Source organism: Balaenoptera musculus, chromosome 11 (assembly GCF_009873245.2).
Source record: "Balaenoptera musculus isolate JJ_BM4_2016_0621 chromosome 11, mBalMus1.pri.v3, whole genome shotgun sequence".
NCBI classification, from domain to species: domain Eukaryota; kingdom Metazoa; phylum Chordata; class Mammalia; order Artiodactyla; family Balaenopteridae; genus Balaenoptera; species Balaenoptera musculus.
Window position 1 is genome coordinate 51,246,259 of NC_045795.1, and position 23,467 is coordinate 51,269,725.

Sequence of the window (23,467 nt, forward strand, 5' to 3'; positions counted from 1 at the left end):
TTTTGGGGTTTTTTTTTGCTATTGAGAGGTATGAGTTCCTTATGTGTTTTAGATATTAATCCCTCATTAGATATATGGTTTGCAAACATTTTCTCTCATTCCATAGGTTGCCTTTTCATATTGTTTATTCTTTCCCTTGCTATGCACAGCCTTTTAGCTTGATATAGTCCCAGTTGTTCATTTTTGCTTTTGTTGCCTGTGTTTTTGGCATTGTATGCCCAAAAATCATTGCCAAGGCCCATGTCAAAGAGATTTTTTTCTGTTTTCCTCTAGGGGTTTTATGGTTTCAGATCTTACATTGAAGTCAATAATCCATTTCAAGTTGATTTTTGTGTATTGTGTAAGATAAGGGTCCAGTTTCATTCTTTTGCATATATTAATAACATCCAGTTTTCCAATACCATTTATTTGAAGATACTATTCTTTCTTCATTGTTTGTTCTTGGTGCCCTTGTCAAAGATTAGTTGACTGTGAAAGTGTGGGTTTATTTCTGGGCTCTGTGTTCTGTTCCAAAGGTCTGTGTGTCTTTTTTTATGCCAGTACCATACTGTTTTGTTACTATAACTTTGTAACATAGTTTGAAATCAGGGAGTGTGATACTTCCAGTTTTGTTGTTCTTTCTCAAAACTGCTTTGGCTATTCAGTCTCTTTGGGGGTTCCATGCACATTTTGGGTTATTTTTCTATTTCTGTGAAAAATGCTATTAGAATTTTTATAGGTATTGCACTGAATTTGTAGATTGCTTTGGGTTATATGGACATTTTAACAATACTATTGATAATTCTTCCAATCCGTGAGCACATAATATCTTCCCATTTATTTGTGTCTTCTTTCATCAGTGTATTATAGTTTTCAGTGTACAGGTCTTTCACCATCTTGGTTAAATTTATTGTTAAATATTTTATTGATTTTTATACTGTTCTAAGTGGGATTGCTTTTTTTTTTTATGTGCTTCAAGAAAGTCTTTCATAATCGAGATTTTATTGGTTGTTTTGAGGATCAATATATAGACATTTCAATTTGTACACAATTCTCAACATACGTACCAAAAACCTAAAAAATCATGTAGTTGTGATTCTTTTCTGAACAGTTATTCCAGTGACTTTCCAGCTTAAAATTTGGAGGCAAATTTTCCTTCACAGTATATCAAGTACCAATATCTTCAAATATTGATATGCTGTTACATCGTAAGTCCCACTAATTCACAATTTAATATCATATACACTACATACTCAAATTGTCAGTCATTCACAGCACATTAACCGTTACTAGAAGAACTGGACTACCACGACCAAAGATGTTACATAGTGCACAAAATTCTGCCCAGGAGAGCCAAGACCAAGGTAAAGTGGTTTGCTTTAGGAAACAATTATACCAAAAACAACATGGGAAGAGAAGTAATTTAGTGTTTAAGACATTAAATGCACAGCTGACTCCAAACTGCTATTTAGTATGCTTCGTATTATAAGATATAAAAGCTACCCTCCATCTGTGGAATGTTAAGATGACACCCAAGACAATCAAAGCCTCCCATATTTAATATCCCAGTATTTTCTGGTTCTACCAAAAAATAAACAACCAGCAAATGATTTCACCTCTTAAAAAAAAGCATTTACACTTTAAAAATGGCATGAGGTGGGATTCCCTCCTTTTTAAAAATGTTTCTAGAGCTACTAAAAAACTTGCATTTACAAAATAGTTGATAACAATATTCCTCTGGATTGTACAAGAAGGGAGACAGGGACCACTGATAGGACCAGGGGTGTGATATTAATCAGACTTGGCTTCTTTCTCTCCTGCTTCATCAGAAGCGGAGCTCTCCTCATTTTTGGTTTCTCCATTTTCTGCATGTGAGTCTTCTTTAGTCTCTTCGTTAGCCACTTTAGCCTGTTTTGCCTTTGCTCCCCTTTTTCCCTTTTGTTTGCACTTTTTGTCTGAAGATGTATCCTTTCCTGCCGCCTTTTTTGGCTTCATTTCCACTTTTGCAGGAGCCAGTTTAGCTGACAACCTTTCCGATCTCCTCTTGGGCTCCTCCTTCACCGCCCCCTCAGCGGAGCTGACCTTCCTCTTGGGCATCGTGGCGGTGGAGCGGGCATGTGCCAGGTTCCTGCGGGCCGCAGCACCCCGAGAGCCTTTGCAAAGCTGGGCTGCCTGGCCGCTGCCGCTCCTCCCGCCGCCTGAGCTGCTGGGACCCGCAGCGGGGGTGGTGGGAGAACCCGGGATTGCTTTCTTAATTTCTCAATCAGATAATTCATAGTTAGTGTATAGAAATGCAATTGATTTTTTAAATGTTGATCTTGTATCCTTGGTGAAGCCTTCCGAGTTTTCTGTATATAAGATCATGTTATCTGCAAACAGACAAATTTTTCCTTCCCAATTTGGAAGCCTTTTATTTCTTTTTCTTGTCTAATTGCTTAGGCTAGGACTGTGTTGAAAAGAAGAGTGAGAGTGGGCATTCTTGTTTTGTTCCTGATCTTAGGGGAAAAGCTTTCAACTTTTCACCATTGAGTATGATGCTAGCTGTGGGCTTGTCATCTATGGCCTTTATTATTTTGAGGTACATTTCTTCTATACCTAATTTTTAAAGTTTTTGTCATGAAAGGATGTTGAATTTTGTCAGAGGCCCTTTCTGCCTCTGTTGAGATGATCATATGATTTTTATCCTTCATTCTGTTAATTTGGTATCACATTTATTAATTTTCGTATGGTGAACCATCCTTGACTCAGGGATAAGTTCCAGTTAATTATGGTGTATGATCCTTTTAATGTGCTGTTGAATTCAATTTGCTGGTATTTTCTTGAGGATTTTTGCATCTTTGTTCATCAGGGACCCTGGCCTGTCGTTTTCTTGTTGTGTCCTTGTCTGACTTGGGTATCAGGGTAATGCTGGCCTTGTAAAATGATTTTGGAAGGGTTTCTTCTTTAATTTTTTGGAAGAGTTTGAGAAGGATTGGCATTCATTCTTCTTTAAATGTTTGGTAGAATTCACCAGTGAAGCCATCTGGTCCTAGGCTTTTCTTTGAATCAGTGATCAAAACCCCCCAACAATCACCTTACTCATTATTGATCTGTTCAGATTTTAAAATTTCTTCCTGGTTCAGTCTTTGATGTAAGTTGTATGTTTCTAAGACTGTCCATTTCTTCTGGGTTATCCAATTTGTTGGTGTATAATTGTTCATAATAATCTCTTATGATCATTTTTGTGTCTGTGGTATTAGTTGTAACGTTTCCTCTTTCATTTCTGATTTTGTCTTCTTCTTTTTTTTCTTAGTCTAGCTAAAGGTTTGTCAATTTTGCTTATCTTTTTTTAAAAAAAGTTGAACAAAACTTCATTTTTTTTTCTTCTCTTTTTCTAGTCTTTATTTCTGCTCTGAGTTTTGTTACTTCCTTCTTTCTGTTTTTTGGGCATAATTTATTCTTTTTCTAGTTCCTTGAGGTATAAAGTTAGGCTGTTTATTTGAGGTCTGTTTTTTATTAATGCCAGTGTTTATTGCTATAAACTTCTGTCTTAGATTGCTTTTGCAGCATTTTGGTATGTTGTGTTTCCATTTGTGTTTATCTAAAGATACTTTAAAATTTTTCTTTTTATTTCTTTGACCCATTGATTGTTCAGGAGAATACTGTTCAATTTCCACATATTTGTGAATTTTCTAGCTTTGTTACTTATTTCTAATTTTATATCATTATGGTCAGAAAAGATATTTGGTATAATTTTCTGTCTTAAGTTTGTTAAGACTTGTTTTGTGACCTAATATGTGATCTGTCCTGGAGAATATTCTGTATGTACTTAAGAAGAATGTGTGCTCTGCTGTTAGATGGAATGTTCTCTGTTAGATCCATTTGGTTTAAAGCGTAGTTCAAGTCCAATATTTCCTTATTCATACTCTATCTTTCTGATCTATTCACTGAAAGTAGGGTATTAAAGCCCACTACTATTATTGCATTGCTGTCTATTTCAATTGTTATATACTCTTGATCAGTTGATCCATTTATCATTCTATAATGAATGACCTTTTGTCTCTTTTACAATTTTTCATTTAGAGTTTATTTTGTTGGATAAAAGTATAGCCATTCTTGCTCTCTTCTGCTTTGTTTGCATAGAATTTTTTTTCCATCTCTCCACTTTCAGCCTATGTGTATCCTTAAAGCTGAAGTGAGTTTCTGTTAGCATATGTTTGAGTCTTGTGTTTTTAATATATTTACCCACTCTATGTCTTTTGATTGGAGAATTTAATCCATTTACATTCAAAGTGATTACTGATAAGACTTAATGACTGCCATCTTGTTAATTGTTTTCTAGTTCCTTTGTTCCTTTCTCCTTGTGCTGTTTTCCTTTGTGATTTGATAGTTTTCCTTAGCAGTATTCTTTGATTCTTTTCTCTTTATCTTTTTATATCTACTATAGGTTTTTGCTTTGTGGCTACTGTGAGGTTTACATAAAACATTGTATGATTATAACAGTCAACTTTAAGCTAATAATTTGATTCAGTTGCATGCAAAATCTCTATTCTTTTACACACCCCTTCAATTATGTTATAGATGTCATAATCTTTTTATGTTGTGTATTTAACAAATTATTGTAGCTATAGATATTTTTATTTTTGTCTTTTAACCTTTATACTAGTTAAGTGATTTATACACCATTACAATAGTAGAATCTTCTGAATTTGATTACATACTTATCTTACTAGTGAGTTTTATACTATTATATGTTTTTATGTTACGAATTATTGCCCTTTCATGCTAGCTTGAAGAACTCCCTTTAGCATTTCTTATAAGGCAGGTGTGGTAGTGATGAACTCCTTCAGTGTTTTGTTTTTTTTGGTTTTTTGTTTGTTTGGGAACGTCTTTATGAAGGACAGCTTTGCTGAATATTCTTGGTTGGCAGTTTTTTTCTTCAAGCACTTTGACTATATATACGCTATTCTGGTGCAAAGTTTCTGCTGAGAAATCTGCTGATAGCCTTATGTGGGTCCCATGTATAAGTTTTTTACTCTTGCTTTCAAAATTCTCTCTTTGTCTTTGATTTTTGACAGTTTTATTATGTCTCTCAGTGGAGTCCTGTATGGGTTGAATATGTATTGGTACCTATGAACATCACATGCCTGGATGACCGTCAATTTCTCTCCCCAGATTTGCAAAGTTTTTAGCCATTATTTATGTAAATAAGCTTTCTACCCCTTTCTCTCCTTCTGGAACTCTAATAATGCAGCCATCACTACCCTTGATGCATAGTTAATGTAGGCTATTTTTCACTTTTTTTTTTCCCTCTGCCCTGATAATTTCAAGTAACCTCTCTTCTAGTTCTCAGATTCTTTCTTCTGCTTGTTCATGTCTGCTGTTGATATTCTCTGCTGCATTTTTTTTTTCATTTTATTCATTGTATTTATCAGCTCCAGTATTCTCTTTGGTTTTTTTTTTATAATTTCTGTTTCTCTTTTGGACTTCTTATTTTGACCATGTATTGTTTTCCTGATTTGTTGAGTAGTCTTTCTGGGTTCTCTTGTAGCTTACTGAGCTTCCTTAAAACAATTACTTTGAAATCTTTGTCAAGCAATTCAGAGATCTGTTTCTTTGTGGTCAGTTACTAGAAAATAATTGTGTTCCTTTGGTGGTGTCATGTTTCCTTGATTTTTTTCACTTTTGTTGTAGCCTTGCATTTATGCCTGCCCATTTGATGGAGTGGTTTTGGTCAGGAAAGACCTTTACCTGCGGGTAAGTGTGAGGGTGCCAGCTGAATAGGCTGTGGCAGTTCTTACTCTGGGGAAGATCCAGGGGTGTAGTCTTTGTGCAGCTCCAACAGCTGAGGTCAGTGTTAGTGAAGATTGCAGGGGTCCTCAATGGCCAAGGCAGCAAGTGTCCATGGGGCTGTTAAGGGCTATTGGGGACCTTCTGGTCTCTTTTTCTCCCACAGGGAGTTGTTGTGGCCAAGGGGATCTCTCTTGGCACCAGGTCCAACTCACAGGTGTCCTCTTAATCGTGGTAGTACTGATGAGTGCCCATGGAGTAGCCATGGAGCTAGGGTCTGGAGCTCAGGCACACACAAAGCAGCTGCAGAGCTGGAGTCTGAAGTGTAAGCACTTACAGAGCAGCAGTGGTTCTGGAGTCCAGAGCATTTGTGGGAATAGGGGGTTGTGGCAGCCCTGGTCCTGGGGCAGCGCAGCAGTAGCTCTTTCTTGCTGAGGACACAGCAGTGTCTCCCTCTCCAGGGGCCCTGTGGCAGTGATGGCTTTTGGTGAAAGCTGCTGTTGTCCTCTGCAGAGCAGGCCACTGGAGTTTGTCCTGATGAATACTTATGGGGTCCTCCTTTGTGAAAGCTGTCATGGGTGCTGTTGTCCTCAGTTGAAGAGCCTGCCTAGGTCCTCCACAGAGCAGACCACACTGGGCACTGCAGTGGTACTACCACATGGTTGATACTGGTAGCCTCTACCCTTCTTTGTTCCTGGCTGTCTCTAGATGTCTCAGCTAAGCCTGTCTCCCTAGTGATCCTTCTGTGTGGTTGCTCTCCATTTTTTGCTTCATTGTGCTGCTGTAGGATCTCAGTTCTGCATGAGCCTCCTGGGGATATTTTCCTTCACGGATAGCTGTCTATTTCTTATTTTTTGTTGGGGGTATGAAGGCTGGTATCTCCTATCGTGCCATCTTTCTAATGCCACCCCTCAGAATACTTTCTGTCTTGTTACTAATTTGCTTTGCATCTTTGACCTTTTTACTATTTAACCCATCCTTTATTTTGTATATCTTAACAGTCATTTGACATTCAAAAACTTAAATAGTGCTTTTATCATAGATCTTTATTTCACAGTAATAGTAGCAGTAGCCTCTGAGTGCTTTAGAGATATTATATTGTTTACTTATCATAGCCACCTTATTGACATAGGTACTGTTGTTATCCCTTTTTCACAGATGAAGAAACTAGAGCACAGAGAGACCATGAGTTGTTTGCCCAGCCAAGGTCACATAGCAAATAAGTATGGAACTAAGATATTCAAACCCAGGCAGTATGATTCTAACACTCGTAGTCTTAACCTCTCGGATATGCTTCCTTTCAGGCTGCTGTGGCTTGTCTTATTTCTGAAGATATTCCTATTTCTGTTTTCTATGGTATTAGTTCTTCCACTCATTGATTTTGATGCTTAGATTTCATATTGTCTACTTTTCTTAAATGTTTGGTTTTTGGATGTGTGCTTATTTTTGTATTTGATCAGGTCTGTCTACAAATACTACAGTGTTTGTATCTGGTGATTATGGGAGGGAGAGTCATGGCTTGCTATTGGGAAGGATATATCAAGCTGAATTTGGATATGAGGATTTCCTATTCATCTTCTTTCCGTCAAGCACTATTCCACTTTTTGAATCACTTGTCTACATGTATTGCAGATACCTTTGAGGCCCACTTCCTTGCTTGGCAGTGGTAGGGCAAGGGGATCCACCTGCCTGGCTGTTCCTAATGCTCATTACCCTGATGATTGCTGCAGGATTTTCTCTTGCCCCCCTGCCCCATAGCAACTTTATACTAAACATGGAACATCCTGGAAACTCCTCCCATTCCCCCACCTCCCCAACACACACACACATACCATGGTTTGCAGTTTACTTCTGGTTGCAGTTTGGACTGTGGCTTCTTCCATCTCATTTCTTCTCCTTTGGTTTTTTGTCTTTCATTGAGGAAATTTCTCATTCGTTAAGGTCATGTTCTCGTTTTAAAGTGCTGTTATAGTTCATCTCCCATGATTTTAGTGCTATTATAACTTATTCTTTACTTCTGTAACTTTTAGGGTTATAGGATTGGAGGCAATTATGTTGAATGTGCATCCTTCATTTTGATGCTATTTTCTGTCAGTGGTTTTTAATCTTTTGAGAGTCATTGACTTCTTTGACCATTTGGTAAATTGTATGTACCCTCACTTTTTAAAAATTCAAATGCATAGCTGTCTACCATCTGTACCCCAGGCAATGGCCAAATGTTAATTTGAGCATTACTAGTTTGGTAGAGTTGTTTTTTGGGGGGGGGAGGGAGGGACTTTGTTTTTAGTTATATTTAGAGGTATTAGCCTATTTCTTGGAAAATAATGTGTTACTTAGGTTTAAGGAAAATTGTTATAAAAGATGTATTTATGTAGCCATAGAGCTATATATAAAGAGTTAAATATAAAGTATAATATTAGAAAGAGAGCTATTTCTTTCTAGTAAAGTTTTATAACATTTCTTTTTTTCCTGTTTTCTCTAGGTTTAATTATAGATCAACACATCATCTTGCATCTCATGGGTTCTATGAATTTTTAAATTGGTTTGATGAAAGAGCATGGTATCCACTAGGAAGAATAGTCGGTGGTACTGTAAGTATATTTGCAGTTATTTATGTTAATCTTAAAATTTTGCGGTTATTTGAGTAAATATTAATCACTAAGGTGGTGGCAATTCTTTTTTTTTTTTGTATTTTTAAGTATTTTAAGTATTTCTGAGCAATAATAAGGTGCGTTGTATTTTAAAATTCCGCATGTTCATTGCTAACATATAGAAATACAGTTGATTTTTTTAAATTATTTATTTATTTATTTATTTATTTATTTATTTATTTATTTATTTATTTATTTATTTATGGCTGTGTTGGGTCTTCGTTTCTGTACGAGGGCTTTCTCCAGTTGCGGCAAGCGGGGGCCACTCTTCATCGTGGTGCACGGGCCTCTCATTATCACGGCCTCTCTTGTTGCGGAGCACAGGCTCCAGAGGCGCAGGCTCAGCAGTTGTGGCTCACGGGCCTAGTTGCTCCGTGGCATGTGGGGTCTTCCCAGACCAGGGCTCAAACCCGTGTTCCCTGCATTGGCAGGTAGATTCTCAACCACTGCGCCACCAGGGAAGCCCTAAGGTGGTGGCAATTCTTGAAAGCTTTGTATAGTTAACTAACACATTTTTCTGTGGCTGATTAGTATTTAATTTGCTAAATCTCTTTTCTTGACCCTCTTCTTCCCACTCTCACCCCGCAACCTGTTTTTGGGTTACCTCATACTAGCCACTATTTCTGACAAGTGGATCTCTTGTCACACATTTAAGTTCAGGTTATTTGTATGTTTTTGTTTTGTTCTGTAACAACTTTATTGAAAAAAAATTTTGGGAAGGAAATAGAAATGTAGAAGAATCAGATAATTCTAATTTTCCAGGTCCCAATTACTCGAGGTAATTGAGTATTGATCATAGTTCGTGGGGAATTATAATGTCCAGAAGATGATATAAGAGAAAATATTTTTAGAATTTGGGATGTAAGGAGAATGCTGAAGAGAAAATGAAAGACAAGACACCTGTTTGGGCAATATATATGTGTAGTATTTTTTTCTGGATCAGTTTTGTCAGAGGTTTATCAATTTTAGTAGATTTCTTAACCCAAAGAAACTTTGACTTTGTTGATTATTAAATATTTGCCTTCTCTTGTGTTAATTTCCATTTATTTCCTTCCTCCCACTTTCTTGAGTTTGTTTTGATGTTTTTATCTGTCTTCCTGATACAGTTTGATGAGTAATTTTCAACATTTCTTTGTTATTAATGTGTTCATTTTGAAGCTATAAATTTCCCAATAATCACTTTTAACTACATTGCATAAGTTTTGATATGTAGTATTTTCATTATTGTTCAGGTCAAAGTGTATTTTAATTTCCACTATAATTTGCCCTGATTCATGGGTTACTTGTATTTAACTTTTAAACATAATAGAATTTCCTAGTTATCTTTTTTTTGCTTTATACTTCCAATATATTATGGTTAAAGAACAAATCCTGTAATTTTAATCCTTTGAAATTTATTGAGGCATGATTTGTGGCCCAAGATATAGCCAACTTTTATAAATGTTCCCTCTGTATTTGGAAGGAATAGGTTCTCCGTGGTAGTCAGATGTTGTGTTATAATCTGGGGCATCTTCTTATCTTTGATGTAAACAGAGATAAAGATACAGGACAATAGTCATGAATTAGGGTGAATTAGAAAGGTACTGAATGGTGAGAGATGTGGTAGATGGCTGTATCTGTACTTCTTGTGGGATGAATGCTATCATTACTTCATTGTACTAGTCTTTGATTACTATAGTTTGTTTCCTGGTGTGTTTATAAATTTTTATCTTGAATTCACCCTCAATGAAGGCTTGTTTTCTGAGACTCCTGGTGTCTTGGTATTTGGGACCATCCTTATAATAATCTTTCTCACTTGCCTTTGTTGGAGCCCTTAGAGGTCTTACTGCTTTTAGGACAGTTTTTAGAGGTTATTTCTCAGCTTGAGGTTTTTTATACACGATGCTGTTATAAATGTGGAACCCATATTCACCCATGTGATGAATGAGTTTCTTATTTCTTGTTTTGTTTCTATTCAGAGCTTTGGAAGTAAGGCAAGAGTTCCTTACTGTTTCCCTTGATGGATGGGTAGAATTTGTCTAGTCTAGTTTCATAAACGGGCCCTGGTTTTGTGCTGGGAATTAGGCCTTTTCTTTGATCCCTGTGGTGAGTGGTAACTACTCCCCAACCTCGAGTGCCTATATATCAAGCCTGCTTTGTTTTTGTTTTTTCTCTTTTTAGATTCCCACGGCATCAGTACCTACTTTGAATTTCTTCTTTATGTTTGGAACCTGGAGGGTTCCCTTCCTTTTGAGCTTAAATATGCCTTTTTTGTTGTTGGGTGGTTTTATTTGTTTGTTTAGAGTTTTTTGGTCCTTTCATCTAGTACTTCTACCTATTTTGGCTGTATTTCATATGTCAGTTCAGTCTGCCAAATTTAGAGTATTTTCAAATTCATTTCCATTTTCTTTGAATATTGCTAACAATATCATACACTGAGGCCTGGTATCATATATGAAATGGAACAAAATTTTGATTTTTAAGAATGGTGATGATTGCCATACTTTTTCCCCCTTCCATTATCCCATTCTCCTTCTATACACTCTATCGAGCATTCATTTTGTGCCAATCATTGTTCTTTGGATGCTGGGGAAATTTTTCTGGCTATTCTGGAGCTTATATTCTTGTGAGGGTGTTTAGTTAATAGACAATAAATAAGTAAAATAAATAGTATGTGAAATGGTGTTAAGTGCTATGGAGAAAAAAGCAATGGAGTTGGGTTAAAGACCATGGGAGTTTGCAAGTTTAAATAGGATAGCTAGGAAAGGAAATTTATAACATTCTTTGTAGTTTCAGTGATGGAGAAAGAAAAATCTTTTAGGATTTAGATAAGGATGGAAATATAAATATACATTTTAATCACTGAAGAATAGCTCAGAATTAATGTCCTATTTCTTGTTCTTTGAATCCTCTTAATGTTTCATGTTCTCTTTTAGAGGGAGGGTGCAGAATATAACTGTTAACTGGCCTATTCTAGTTTATTATTTCCTTTCTATCCTTAAATATTTTAAGAAGTGTAAAAAGGTCTAATCTTCCAGGAGTCCGAAAATATTATATCTGAATTCACCAACTAACTAGTCCTTCTTTTCCTAGCTAAAATTGTTTACTTTCCAAATCTTGACTTTGAAAGAAGGGAAAAATCATTTATAAATACCACTTAAATAATATTGCACGTAACTTTCTTTCATCTTCCGTCCTTTTCTCAGTCCCTTGAACACAAGTATAGGCAATGTTGGAGCACGTTAAAACTCCAAACTTAAGGATATGTTAGATTAGGACCCTGTTTTATAGTGAAAGGATAGAGTTAGTGGGATCAATAAGAAAGTTACGTAGTTTTTCATTGTTAAACCTCTTCACTTTTAATCATTCATTCAGTATGATCTTTCTTCTTTTGCTTAAGTATGTATCTGAATATCAGATTTTTATTTGTATCTAATCCACAAGAACATTTAATTTTGTAATGTGTGAAGGCAAACTATTGTAAGAGCTTATTCTCAAACTTACTATAAACAATATATAATAATAAAGAAAGAAGCTTACATTAGTGTTTTCAGCTACCTCATTTTATATGTAATTAAATTGTCCTTTTTTTTTCTTCCTAGGTTTACCCAGGGTTGATGATAACAGCTGGCCTTATCCATTGGATTTTAAATACACTGAACATAACAGTTCACATAAGAGATGTATGTGTGTTCCTTGCACCAACTTTTAGCGGCCTTACATCTATATCTACTTTCCTGCTTACCAGAGAACTTTGGAACCAAGGAGCAGGACTTTTAGCTGCTTGTTTTATTGCTATTGTACCAGGTTACATTTCTCGGTCAGTAGCTGGATCCTTTGATAATGAAGGCATTGCTATTTTTGCACTTCAGTTCACATATTACTTGTGGGTAAGTAACACTTAATGTTTTGTTGTCGTTAATACCCATGAACTTTCTGCTGAAATGCTGTTGTGCAGCATTTGTCTTTTATCAATTATAGTTGTATACAGAGAACTCTGTTACTGTTTGTAACAAGTAAGTCATAGCTCCAATAAAGAGGCTATCAAAAAATTAAGCTCTTGATTTTGTTTCTTTTGTAGGGGAGAGAGGAGTCAGATACTTAGGAAAATGAAATGTGGTTCAGTGGCTTAGGATGTTGAATTCTGTTTGTGAAACTTGTATTATTTTACTGTTGCCAAGTTATTTCTTCCTTGCCAATCTGTATACCTTCTATTTCCTTTTCTTGTGTTACTGTATTAGCTACTAATTCCAGTATGATGTTGAAAAGGAGTAGTGAGAGGAGACATCCTTGTCTTGTAGGTAGTATTTATCAAGTTGAAGAAGTTCCACTCTATTTGTGTCAATAGTTTGCTGAGAGATTTTATCATGAATGGATGTTGGATTTTGTGAAATGCTTTTTCTCTATCTTTTGATACACAGTTAACCCTTGAACAACACGGGTTTGAACTCTGCCGGTCCACTTATACACAGGTTTGTTTTTCAGTAAATACATACCTACAGTACTACATGATCCAAGGTTGGTTGAATCCATAGATATGGAACCACAGATTATGTAGGGCCTACTGTCAAGTTACATGTGTATTTTTGATACCAAGGGGGGTGAGGGGGTCACTACCCCAACCCCTGCCTTGTTCAAGGGTCAACTGTAGTTACATGATCTTTTTCTTTTGACTTTTTGATGTCATGAATTACATTAATTGATTTTCAAATGTTGAGTCGCTATGTCATACCTGGAATAAATCTCACTTGGTCATGATATTGATATATAATTCTTATAATACGTTGTTAGACTTGATTTCTTAATGTCTTGTTGAGGATTTTTGCATCCACGTTAATGAGAGAGATCGTGGTCTATAGTTTTCTTTTCTTGTAATGTCTTTGATTTTGGCGTTAGGACAATGCTGGCCTTGTAGAATGAGCTAGGAAGTGTTCCCTCTACTTCTGTTTGCTGAAAGAGGTTGTAGAGTATTGCTGTCTTTTTTTTTTTTAATGTTTGGTAGAATTCACGAGTGAACCCACCTTGGCCTGGTGCTTTCTGTTTTGGAAGGTTATTAATTATTGATTGATTCCATTTCTTTAATAGACAGAGCCCTATTCAGATTGTCTATTTCTTCTTGTTTGAGTTTTGGGAGATTTCTTTCACAGAATTGGTCCATTTCATTTAGGTTATCAAGTTTGTGCACATAGAGTTGTTCATTGTATTCCTTTATTATCCTTTTAATACATGTCCATGGGATCTGTAGTGATGGTCCTTCTTTTATTTCCAATATTAGTATTTGTGTCTTCCTTTTTTCTTAGCCTGGCTTAGAGGCGTATTGATTTTTGTTCATCTTTCAAAGAACCAGTTTGTGATTTCATTGATTTTTCTCTATAAATTTCCTGTTTTCAGCTTCATTGATTTCTGCCCTGATTCTTATTTCTTTTCTTCTGCTTCCTTTGGATTTAAATTGCCCTTCTTTTTCTAGTTTCCTAAGGTGGAAACTTAGATAATTGTCTTAGATCTATCTTTTCTGTTATATACATTCAATGCTGTAAATTTCCCTATGAGCACTGCTTTCTCTACATCCCACAGATTTTGGTAAGTTGTTTTCATTTTTATTTAGTTAACAATATTTTAAAATTTTTCTCGAGATTTTTTTATTTGACCCATATATTTGTTTAAAGGTATGTTGTTTAATCCCCATTTATTTTGAGATTTTCCAGTTAATTTTCTGTTACTGATCTTTAGTTTAATTCCATTGTGGGCTGAGAGCAACACCTTACATGATTTTTATTCTTTCAGATTTGTTAAGATGTGTTTCATGGTCCAGATGTGGTTTACCTTGGTGAATGTTCCATGTAGGCTTGAGAAGAATATGTATTCTGCTGTCCTTGGATGAAATCAAGTTTAGATGTCCATTACATCCAATATCCAGTTGATTGGTGGTGGTGTTGAGTTTCATGATTTTCTTAAATCATGAAAATCTTACTGATTTTCTACCTGCTGGATTCATCCATCTGAGGGCGGGTTTTAAGTCTCCGTTTATGGTAGTGGATTCATCCATTTACCCTCGTGGCTCTGTTAGTTTTTCCTCATGTAGTTTGACACTTTGTTGTTAGGCACATGCACTTTAAGGATTATGTAGTCTTTGAGAATTAATCCTTTTGTCATTGTGTAATGCCCTTGTTTATCTCTGATCACTTCTTTGCTTTGAGGTTGGCTCTGTCTGAGATTAAATTGCTACTCTTGCATTCTTTTGATTAGTGTTAGCATGGTATATTTTTTACCATCTATTTATTTTAGAACTATATATATCTTTATATTTAAAGTGGGTTTCTTGTAGACAACATATAGTTGGGTCTTGGATTTTGATCCACCCTGACAATTTGTTCTTTTAATTTGTGCATTTAGACCATTGGCATTCAAATGATTATTATTAGTTGGATTAATATTTACCATGTATGTTACTGTCTTCTAGTTGGAACTCTTTAGTTCTTTGTTTTATTTTTGTTCTCTACTCTTTTTCTACCTTTTGTCGTTTTAACTGAGCATTTTATATGTTCAATTTTCTCTCTTTTTCTGGCATATTAGTTATGCTTTGTTTTAAAACTGTTTTTAGCAGTTGCCATAGAGTTTGCAACATACATTTACAGCTAATCCAAGTTCACTTTCAAAGAATACTATACAGGCATATCTCATTTTATTGCACTTCACAGATACTGCATTTTTAGAAATTGAAGGTTTGTGGCAACCCTGCATCAAACAAGTCTGTCAGTGCCATTTATCCAACAGTATTTTCTCACTTTGTGTCTCTGTCACATTTTGGTATTTCTCACAATATTTCAAACTTTTTCATTATTATATTTGTTATGGTGATCTGTGATCAGAGATCTTTGATGTTACTATTGCAAAAAGATTACAACTCACTAAAGGCCCAGATGATGGCTAGCATTTTTTAGCAATGAAGTACTCTTTAATTAAAGTATATGTGTTGGTTTTTTAAAGCATAATGTACTCTTTTTTTACATTTATTTTATTTATTTATTTATTTTTGACTGCGTTGGGTCTTTGTTGCTGCGTGCGGGCTTCCTCTAGTTGCAGCGTGTGGGGGCTACCCTTTGTTGTGGTGCGCGGGCTTATTGCGGTGGCTTCTCTCGTTGCGGAGCATGGGCTCTAGGCACGTGGGCTCCAGTAGTTGTGGCACATGGGCTTAGTTGCTCTGCAGCATGTGGGATCTTCCTGGACCAGGGCTCGAACCCGTGTCCCCTGCATTGGCAGGTGGATTCTTAACCACTGCGCCACCAGGGAAGCCCCGTAATGTACTCTTACAGACTACAATTTAGTGTAAACATAGCTTTTATATGCCCTGGGAAACAAATTCGTGTGACTTGCTTTACTGCAATATTCGCTTTATTGTAGTGGTCTGGAACCAAACCCACAATATCTCTGAGGTCTGCCTGTATCACTTTATAGGCAGTGAGTACCTTATAATAACAAAATATTCCTAATTCCTCCCTCTTTTCCCTTGTATCATAACTGTCACTCATTTCACTTTTATATGAGCATACATAATAGAATATATTGTTGGTATTATTATTTTCAACAGACTTACCTGTTAGATCAATTAAGAATAAGAAAAATAAAAGTTTTTAATTTACCTTTACTTCATCTTTGATGCTCTTCCTTTCTTCATGTAGATCTAAGATCCTGATCTATGTTATTTTCCTTCTTGTTAAAGAACTTTTAGCATTTATTGTAAGGCAAATCTGTCAACAAATTCCCTCAATTTTTGTTTGTCTGAGAAAGTCTTTATTTCTCCTTTAACTTTGAAGGATAATTTCACAGGGCACAAAATTCTAGATTGGTGGTTTTTTTCTCTCAGTACTTTAAATATTTCACTCTGTTCTTGTCTTGCTTGTATGATTTCTGAGTAGAAGTCATGTAATCCTTATCCTTGTCCTTCTATAGGCAAGGTGTCTTTTGCTCTGGCTTCTTTCAGGATTTTTTTCTTTATCTTTGGTTTTCTGTAGTTTGAAAAAGGTATGCCTGGTTGTGGTTGGTTATTTTGGCATTTGTTGCTTAGTGTTTGAGCTTTCTGGATCTGTAGTTCAATGGCTGACTTTACTGGGAGAAATTATCAATCATTCTCATTTCAAATATTCTGTTCCTTTTTCTCCTCTCCTTCTGGTATTTCTATTACATGTATATTACACCTTTTGTTGTTGTTCCACAGTCCTCGGATATTCTGGGGTTTTTTTTTCTGGTCTTTGTTCTTTTCAGTCTTGGAGGTTTCTATTGATGTAGCCTCTAATTCAGAGATGCTTTCCTCAGCCATGGCCAGTCTATTCATAAACTCAGCATAGGCATCCTTCATTTCATCTGTAGCCTCTTTTTTTGTTTTGTTTTTTGTTTTGTTTTGTTTTGTTTTGTTTTTGGTTCTTAGGATTTCCAGCTCTCTGCTTACATAGCCCATTTATTCTTGCATGCTATCTCCTTTATCCATTGGAACTCCTAGCATATTAATCATAGTTTTAAATTCCTGGTCTGATACTTTCAGAATCCTTGCCATATCTGGTTCTGATGCTTCCTCTGTCTCTTTAAATTGTGTTTTTTGGCCTTTTGGTATGCCTTGCAATATTTTCTTCATAGCCAGACATGATACACTTGGTAAAAGGAATTGCTGTGAATAAGCCTTTAGTAATCAGGAGGTAAGGTATAGTCCTATGATTAGGTCTAAGTCTTTTAGTAAGTTGGACTGTGAACTTTACAAATGTTTTTTTTTTTTTCTCTCCCCACTTAGGTGGGAAAGGATGGCTAGAGCTGACTGGAGTTATGTATTTCCCTTCCCCAGGTCAGTTAGGCTCTGATAACACCCCAGCAGGTCAGGCTCTGGTTAATAGTTTCTTCTGAGGACAGGCCTTGTTAAGAACAGAATGCCTTTGCATTTTTCAGAACGTTTCCTGTTCCCCTCCCTGTGCCAGAAGCAACAAGGGGGTTTTGTTTTTCAATATATTTATTGTGAGAACCTGGTTAAGATCCTCAAGGCAAATCCAGCATAATTGTGGGGACCACCATATGACTGAGTCCACCCTGGAGTTTTTAAGTCTCCACACTGAGACTTATGTTTCCCTACCCACCTCCCTGCCCCCAATTATTTGCAGTATTGATTCCTGCATGTGTGTCTCTCCATTGTTGAGAGCAGCAGTTTGTCCTGTGTCTTTCCCTCACTCACAGATCCAGGAAGAGTTGTTGATATTTCAGTCTGTTCAGCTTTTTACTTGTTAGGACTGAGTGGTGACGTCCAATTCCTTACGTGTAGAACCAGAAACCAGAAGTCTATTTATTGCTAAGCTATCTAAACTTAATGTTTTTCCTGCAAGGAAAAGGGTGCTCCTTAGTACTAGCTTCAAGTTAAACCTTGCATATATTTAATTGTTTTCTTCTTTATTATTTTAGCCTATGTTCATACTTTTTCAATGTTGGAAATTGCTCCAAATTTTTACATATGAATACTCTTACATATTTTTAGGTAGCTAGGTGAATGGTAGCATTATTTTTCTCTTTTATATTTTACATCTTTTAAAGCTCCTTAGCTTGTGGATATTTTTGCTTTGGCAAGGAATTTCAGAGGAGAATTGTTGCAGTCAATCAACATAGACAGTTGCTTGATCTTGAGTTTAAGAGAGAAGAAAGAAAAGCACCCATGGTGATGAAGAAGATGACAAGCAGCAAGGTGCTGCTGATGCTGCTGTATTCACCAAAAAATGTTTAAAAACAACTGAGAAAAAACCTTAAAATTTGGAACATCCTTTTGAGGTCTTTTAACTAATAGAATTTAAATTACATATTAAGTATATATCTTGACAATACATATGAATGGATGGAGCTTGACAGTATAATGCCAAATGGAAAAATAAGTTGAGGTAGAATACATACAGTAATTTTAAATAGTACAAACCATATTGTGTACTGTTTGTTTATACCTATTTATTATGAAAGTATAAAAATATGGCATTTATCCACATATATACCAACTTTATGATAGTGGTTACTCCTGAGTATGGGTGGGTGATATTGAGGAAGAAAGTATGAAGGGAGGTTCAACTCTTGTCAGTAAAAAAAAAAAAAAAATTTTTTAAATAAAATCATCCAAAGCAAATATATGATGTATTTGCATTTGGAAGTCTGGATGGCTGTTATTCTCTACTCTTCCATATGTTTGAAACATTTTGTAATAAATTTTTAAAATAATATATTCTGTATGTTGGAAATTTAGAAACAGAAAACTAATGTAAAGAAGCCATCACCCAGGTGTTACTACATTTGCATTTTGTCGTATTTTTTAAATTTTGTATGCTTTTATGAAATGCAAAAGTGGTATTGTTTATATAGTTTTTTTATTCTTTATATTCTTTTAACATAGCATGAGTCTGAATCATTGCAGGAGTGCCTTAACTGGCATGTTAATTACTTTTCAACATATTTTAAAATTTCACTTTAAGAAATTGAGCCAAATTCATATAACATAAATTCACTGTTTCAACCATTTTAAAATGTACAGTTCAGTGGTTTTTAGTATCCTCTGTGTACCTACAGAACATTTTATCACCCCCTAAAGAAACCTTGTACCTCCCAATTCTGCCTTTCCTCCATTAATTTAATTTCTGTTTGAAGACTTACCTATTCTGGACATTTCATGTAAATAAAACCCACATTAAAAAATGTGACCTTTTATGTATGGCTTCATTCCCTGAGCATAATCATTCATATTTTTGACATGTATCAGCACTTCCTTTTTATGGCTGAATAATCCATTGAATGGATAATACCACATTTTTTAAATCCACCATTAGTTGATGACATTGACTATTATTAATAATGCTGCTAATGACATTTGTGTACAAGTTTTTATGTGGACATGTATTTTCATTTCTCTTCCATATATACCTAAGAGTGGAATTATTGGTTGGCATGATAACTTTGTGATTAAGTTTTTGGGGAACTGCCAGACTGTTTCCCACAGTGGTTTCCCCATTTTACATTTCCACTGGCAGTGTATGAGGGTTTTAATTTCTCCTAATCCTCGCCAATACTTGTTTTTTTTCTTGTTTTTTTTGTTTTACTTGCCTGTTGGTATGAAGTGGTATCTCATGGTTGTTGCTTTTGGTTTTTTTTGTGTTTTTTTAATTGTGATAAAATACATGTAACATAAAATTTACCATCTTAACTATTTGTTAAGTGTAGAGTCCAGTGGGGTTAAATAGATCATAATGTTGTGCAATCACCACCACCATCCATTGCCACAGTTTTTCATCTTGTAAAACTTAAAACTATATCCATTAAACAATAACCCCCCATTTTAACTTTCCCCAGCCCCTGACAGCCACCATTCTACTTTCTGTCTCTGTGATTTTGACAGCTCTCCTAAGTATTTCATGTAAGTGGAATCATACAGTTTTTGTCTTTTTGTGACTGGCTTATTTCACTTAGAGTAATGTCCTCAAGGTTCCTCAGGGTTCATCCATGCTGTGGCATATGTCAGAATTTCCTTCCTTTTTTAAGGCTGAAATAATGTTCCATTGTATTTATATACCACCTTTTGTTTACCCATTCATTTGTTGATGGACACTTTGGTTGCTTCCATGCTTTAGCTATTATGAGTATGTTGCTATGAACATAGGTATACAGATATCTCTTAAAGACCTTGCTTTCAATTCTTTGGGGTATATACCCAGAAGTGAAATTGCCAGATCATGTGGTAATTCTATTTTCAATTTTTTGAGGAACCACCATATTGTTTTCTGTAGCAGCTGTAATATTTTACATTCCTATTAGCAGTACACAAGGGTTCTAATTTCTTCACATCCACATCAACACTTGTTTGTTTGTTTGTTTGTTTTGGATAGTAAGCCGTCTTAACAGGTTTGAGGTGATAGTTCATTGTAGTTTTGATTTGCATTTCTCTAGTGATCAGTGAGGTTGAGCATCTTTTCATGTGGTTAATGGCCATTTGTATATCTTTGAAGAAATGTTTACTCAAGTCCCTTGCCCAGTTTTGAATTGGATTTTTTGGTTTTTGGTTGATGAGTTTTAGGAGTTCTCAATATATTCTCAATAGTAATCCTTTGTAAGATACATGAATTGCAAATGTTTTCTCTCATTCTATGGATTGCCTTTTTCACTCTGTTAATATTGTCTTTGAGTCACAAAATTTTTAATTTTTCATGAAGTCCAATTTGTCTATTTTTTCTTTTATTGCTGTGCCTTTGGTGTCATATCCAAGAGATCATTGCCAAATCTAATGGCATGAAGCTTTTGCCCTGTGTTTTCTTCTAAGAGTTTTATAGTTTTAGGTCTAACATTTAGGTGTATTTGAGTTAGTTTTTGTATATGCTGTTAGGTAAGGGTCCAACTTCATTATTTTGCACATTGATATCTAGTTTCCCCAGCACTGTTTGCTGAAGGGACTGTCCTTTCCCCATTGAGAGGACTTGGCACCCTTATTGAAAATCATTTGACCATATATGCAAAGGTTTATTTCTGGGTTCTTTATTTTGTTCCATTGGTCTGTATGTATTATATGTATGTCTTTATGCCACCACCACACTGTTTGATTACTTTAGCTTTGTAGTAAGTTTTAAAATCAAGAAATGTTTGTCCTCTGTCTTCATTGTTCTTTTCGGGATTCTTTTGGCTATTAGGGGTCCCTTGAGATTCCATATGAATTTTAGGGTGGGTTTTTTACTTCTGCAAAGAAAAAAAAATCATTGGATTTTGATATGGATTGCATTGACTCTGTAGATCACTTTGGGTAGTATTGTCATCCTCCAGTCTATGAATGACCATGGGATGTTTCCATTTATTTATGTTTTCTTTAAACAGTGTTTTATAGTTTTCATCATACAAGTCTTTTACTTCATTAGTTAACTTGTATTTTATTCTTTTTGATGCTATTGGAAATTTTTTTGTAATTTCCTTTTTGCATTGTTCATTGTTAGAGTATAGAAATGCAACTGATTTTTGTGTGTTGACTTTCTATCTTGCTATTTTGCTGAGTTCATTTATTAGCTCTAACAGTTTTTTGTGTATGTGGAATCTAGAGCTTTCTCCCTATGAGATCATATCTGTGAACAGGGGTGATGTTATGTCTTCCTTTCCAATTTGGATACCTTTTATTTGTTTTTCTTGCCTAATTGCTCTGGCTAGAGCTTCAAGTACTATGTTGAATAGAGGTGGTGAAAGTAGGCATCCTTGTCTTGTTCCTGATCATAGAGGAAAAACTTCAGTCTTTCACCATTTAATATGTTTGCTGTGGGTTTTTCATATATGGCTTTTGTTACATATTAACATGTAATACATGTTATTAAGTATGTAATATATTTTATGCTATATACTAGTACATAGTATTTTGTATATTAATGTTATTTGTACATTTTTTATACATGATATCTCTCAGTTGGATGAAGGTATTCCTCTAATTGGACTCCTCAGGGAAGGCCCATGAGTATCATATTCCTCAAGTCCTCACATGTTTAAATCTGTTTTTTTATTGTGTCATATATGAGAGTTTGGCTAGATGGAAAGGTCTAGGTCATTTGTTCTTTACTTGAATTTCTTGGAATTGTTGTACTATGATCATTTTGCTTTGTTATTGTCAAGAACCTAATTTTATGTGTTTCATAACAAACATGATCTTTTTTTCCTGAAGTAATAATTAGTTTTTTCTCTATAGCATTGAAGTCTAATAAATTTCCTAGGATATGTCCCAAAGTTGACACTTCTGGTAATGGTGACCCCTTTCAACATGTATATTGATAATTTTTATTTCTGGAAAGTTGTCTTTGATTATAGTTTCAAATATTAGTTTGTTTCACTGTTTTGTTTTTCTTGGATCTTCTTCCTGTTTGTTTGAATTCCAGTTCTATCACTTGGGGTTGTTTAAACCTCCCGAATATCTATTTCATCAACTATAAAATGGAAGTAATAATAGTACCTACCTCATATGGTTTAAATAAGTTAATGCATGTAAAGGTATAGAACATTGTAGGAACACAGAAAGTGATGAGTACATGTTTGTTATTACTTCTGTTGTTACTGTCACCAAAAACAGAGCTAGTGCAGATAGAATAGTACTTAGAATAATACTTATTACCATATTGCCTCCTATAGTTGTGGGGTTTTGGTTTTTTTTTTTAAGTTTCCTCCTGTGCCTTTGTAATCAATCCTCTCCTTAACCCGTATTACTTGCAACCACAGATCTGATTTCTGTCTGTATGTCTCTGGGAGTTTCTTTTCCAGAATGCCATGTTATAGAAGCAGATAGTATGGGGTGGTCCTTTGTGTCTGACTTACTTCATGTAGCATAATACTTCTGAGAGTCATCTATGTTGTTGCATGTTTTAGTAGTTTGTTACATTTTATTGCTGAGTAGTATTCTGTTGTATGGATGTGCTATAATTTATTTTGTTTTCCAGCTTGTGATAATTATGAATAAAGAGGCTATAAATATTTGCATACAGTTCTTCATATGGAATAAATTAGTATTTCTCTTGAATAAATGCCTAGGTGTGGGATTGCTGGTTTGTAAAATAACTACATGTTTAATTTGATAAAAAGCTGCCAAGTGGTTTTTGCAAGTGACTATCATTTTGCATTCCCTTCATCAGAGTATGAAGAGTTGCATTTATTTTGTTTGCATCACCAGTACATAGTTTGTACAGATGTAACAGTTTTGTAGTGGTATCCTGTGGTTTTAACTTGCTTTTCCCCAATGACTAATATTATCTTTTCATGTACTTATTTTCCATTCCTTTTCTTCTTTGGTGAAATGTCTGTTCATATCTTTTGCCTATGTTTTGGTTGGGCTGTTCGGCTTTTCATTACTGAGTTGTAAGAGTTCTTTATATATTCTGGAAATAAGTCCTTTATCAGATAGATGTGTGTTTTGCAAACATTTTCTCCCAGTATGTGGCTTGTCTTTATTTTTTTAACATATCTTTCTAAGTAGAAATTTTTAATTTTGATCAAGTCCACTTTATCATTTTCTCTTTTATGGATCTTGCTTTTGGTGTGTCATCTAAGAAATCTTAGCCTACCCCAAAGTTACA

General features: G+C 35.2%; 2 protein-coding genes across 2 annotated transcripts in view; one reads left to right on the forward strand and one right to left on the reverse strand.

Annotated features, from left to right (window-relative positions):
* STT3B (STT3 oligosaccharyltransferase complex catalytic subunit B) overlaps window positions 1–23,467 on the forward strand; it is a 104,332-nt gene that overhangs the window by 47,310 nt on the left and 33,555 nt on the right. Inside the window, exons 2-3 of the mRNA XM_036868511.1 lie at window positions 8,231–8,339; window positions 11,981–12,268. Of these exons, the coding sequence (XP_036724406.1) occupies window positions 8,231–8,339; window positions 11,981–12,268 (397 nt within the window). The remainder of the gene's footprint in view (window positions 1–8,230; window positions 8,340–11,980; window positions 12,269–23,467) is intronic.
* On the reverse strand, window positions 1,762–2,076 carry LOC118903418 (non-histone chromosomal protein HMG-14-like). The gene has a single exon (XM_036868512.1). It carries the CDS (start codon window positions 2,074–2,076, stop codon window positions 1,771–1,773), a length of 306 nt encoding a protein of 101 aa, XP_036724407.1. The 3' UTR covers window positions 1,762–1,770.

Bases quoted from the DNA above. Each gene is read 5' to 3' on its own strand.
- LOC118903418 (XM_036868512.1), bottom strand. From the start codon at position 2,076: ATGCCCAAGAGGAAGGTCAGCTCCGCTGAGGGGGCGGTGAAGGAGGAG.